Source organism: Myotis davidii, unplaced genomic scaffold (assembly GCF_000327345.1).
Source record: "Myotis davidii unplaced genomic scaffold, ASM32734v1 scaffold46, whole genome shotgun sequence".
NCBI lineage: Eukaryota > Metazoa > Chordata > Mammalia > Chiroptera > Vespertilionidae > Myotis > Myotis davidii.
The window spans coordinates 12,602,316-12,604,265 of record NW_006383006.1 but is presented as its reverse complement, the minus strand read 5'-3'; the positions used below and the strand labels follow the sequence as shown (position 1 = coordinate 12,604,265).

The 1,950-nt window shown below is 47.6% G+C and overlaps 1 protein-coding gene across 1 annotated transcript in view; it reads right to left on the bottom strand.

Annotated features, from left to right (window-relative positions):
- Positions 1-1,950, bottom strand: part of NUTM1 (NUT midline carcinoma, family member 1) — a 12,407-nt gene that overhangs the window by 5,918 nt on the left and 4,539 nt on the right. The window contains exon 3 of the mRNA XM_006778179.2: positions 1,311-1,439. Within this exon, the coding sequence (XP_006778242.1) occupies positions 1,311-1,439 (129 nt within the window). The remainder of the gene's footprint in view (positions 1-1,310; positions 1,440-1,950) is intronic.

Genomic DNA, 1,950 nt, shown 5'->3' with positions numbered 1-1,950 from the left:
GTGGGAACCAGGTGGAGGGGAGCTATGGGGGGGAAAAAGAGGAACAACTGTAATAATCTGAACAATAAAGATTTATTTTTTAAAAAAAGAAAAAATAAGAATAATAAAGGACTTTGCAAAACAAAACACACACAAAAAAGAAAATGAACAATGTAGAGCTTGTAAGCTTGTCCAGGACAGAGCCATGGCGTTCACTTCTTTTTCATGCCTTATCTCACACAGCATCACCAAGGGTATGGAGCAGCAATGAATACAGACTTGTTGAATTCAATCAGGCCTATGCCACGGCCTGGTGGGATCCCACAAGCAGGCCCCTCCTCAAGGCCTCATCTGTCCGCGCCTACAACTATAAAAAAATAGCTGAAACCCTGCAGTGCCTGGGACTGCCATTCAAGGCAGTTCCCACTAGGAGACAGTGCTGAGATCCAGGAGTCCTAAGGCTAGGACTGGGAAGGGTAAATATAGGAGGTATGGTTTCAGAAGATTTGGGGGAGAAAGTGGGAACGAAGTGTGGAGGAAAGGGATCATTTTCCTCAGAATTATTTAACCAATGATTAAACCATGGATAAATGGGGGAGGGTAGTGTAAGGCAGGAGACCACTCTTGGCATCCAGGACCCTGGCTGCCCCTGACCAGTCTCTTTGAGAACCAACCCCTCCCTATGATGACAGGGGTAACCAATTTCTGTGCCACTATTTCCAAAGGAGGGCTGGTCCTAAGGTCGGCATCAATAGACACTTTGCTACCTGGCCAGTGAGATAGTGAGCAATCTGTCTAGTAGTGCTTACCTGCTCATTGCTAGATCTCATCAGCATGGAATTTTTACACTGAGCTCCAATCCCATCCTAAGAGCTTCATTATCAAGGCCCTTATACAACTTAAGGTCTGGAAAAGGGAGAGCCTCCAAGAGGGGATAGGATAGACAACTCAAGAGTCAAGGTGGTGGAAGAAGCAACAAGGATCCAGGAGATCCCATCTTAGTCCACACTGCTCTCCCTAGCATCCCATTTTTTTTGTTTTGTTTTTATTGATTAAGGTATTACATATGTGTTCTTATCCCCCTCTTGCCCCCCACCCTCCCACTCATGCCCTCGCCCCCCTGTTGTCTGTGTCCATTGGTAAGGTTTGTATGCCTGCATACAAGTCCTTTGGTTGATCTCTCCCCCTTACCTCCATCCTCCCCTACCTTCCCTCTCCTAGCATCCCTTTTAATAATCACCCACACACCCAGGCTCCAGCCTCTCTTACCTGACCCTACCCTTCCAGCCACACAGCCCCCCATTAGGAGAAGGAGGGTTCCTCAGACTCACTTTTCTGCCATCTCATAAAAGATCATCCGGTCAAAGTTGCTGGTGCGATCCCACTCCTGTACGGCCCTTGGCAGTCCCTCTTCCAGGGTCATAGTGGGCTTCAGCCGGGCCAGGGAACGAAGCACTGGACTGAAACCCCAACGGGTCAGTCACAGTTACAAGTGTTCCCACCCCATCCACCTGTCCTGACACCATCTTAATATACACACCCAGCCCCTCATCAGATCTAATGTGCCCCTCCCTCCCCAACATGTCCCACTTGATTGGGCTTCCAAACCTCCCCACTCCCATCCATTCATTGGCCATCCTGGCCTTTCTTCCCATTGAAATTTACAAATCTCACACAAAATCTAACATGATTCTTCTCCCCATCTTTTGAAATCAACCACCCTTAATTCTCACAGTGTTTTCCTTAACTAAACTTTCAAAAGAAAGTACTCATGTTATTAAATTAATGGGTTTCATTGTAAAGTAGGCTTAACCCTGCCCAAAAGGCTCTTGCATTTTCAAAAAGGCACTCACTGCCGTAACTGGTTTGGCTCAGTGGATAGAGCATCAGCCTGCAGACTGAAGAGCCCCAGGTTCGATTCCAGTCAAGGGCATGTACCTTGGTTGCAGGCACATCCCCAGTAGGGGGTGT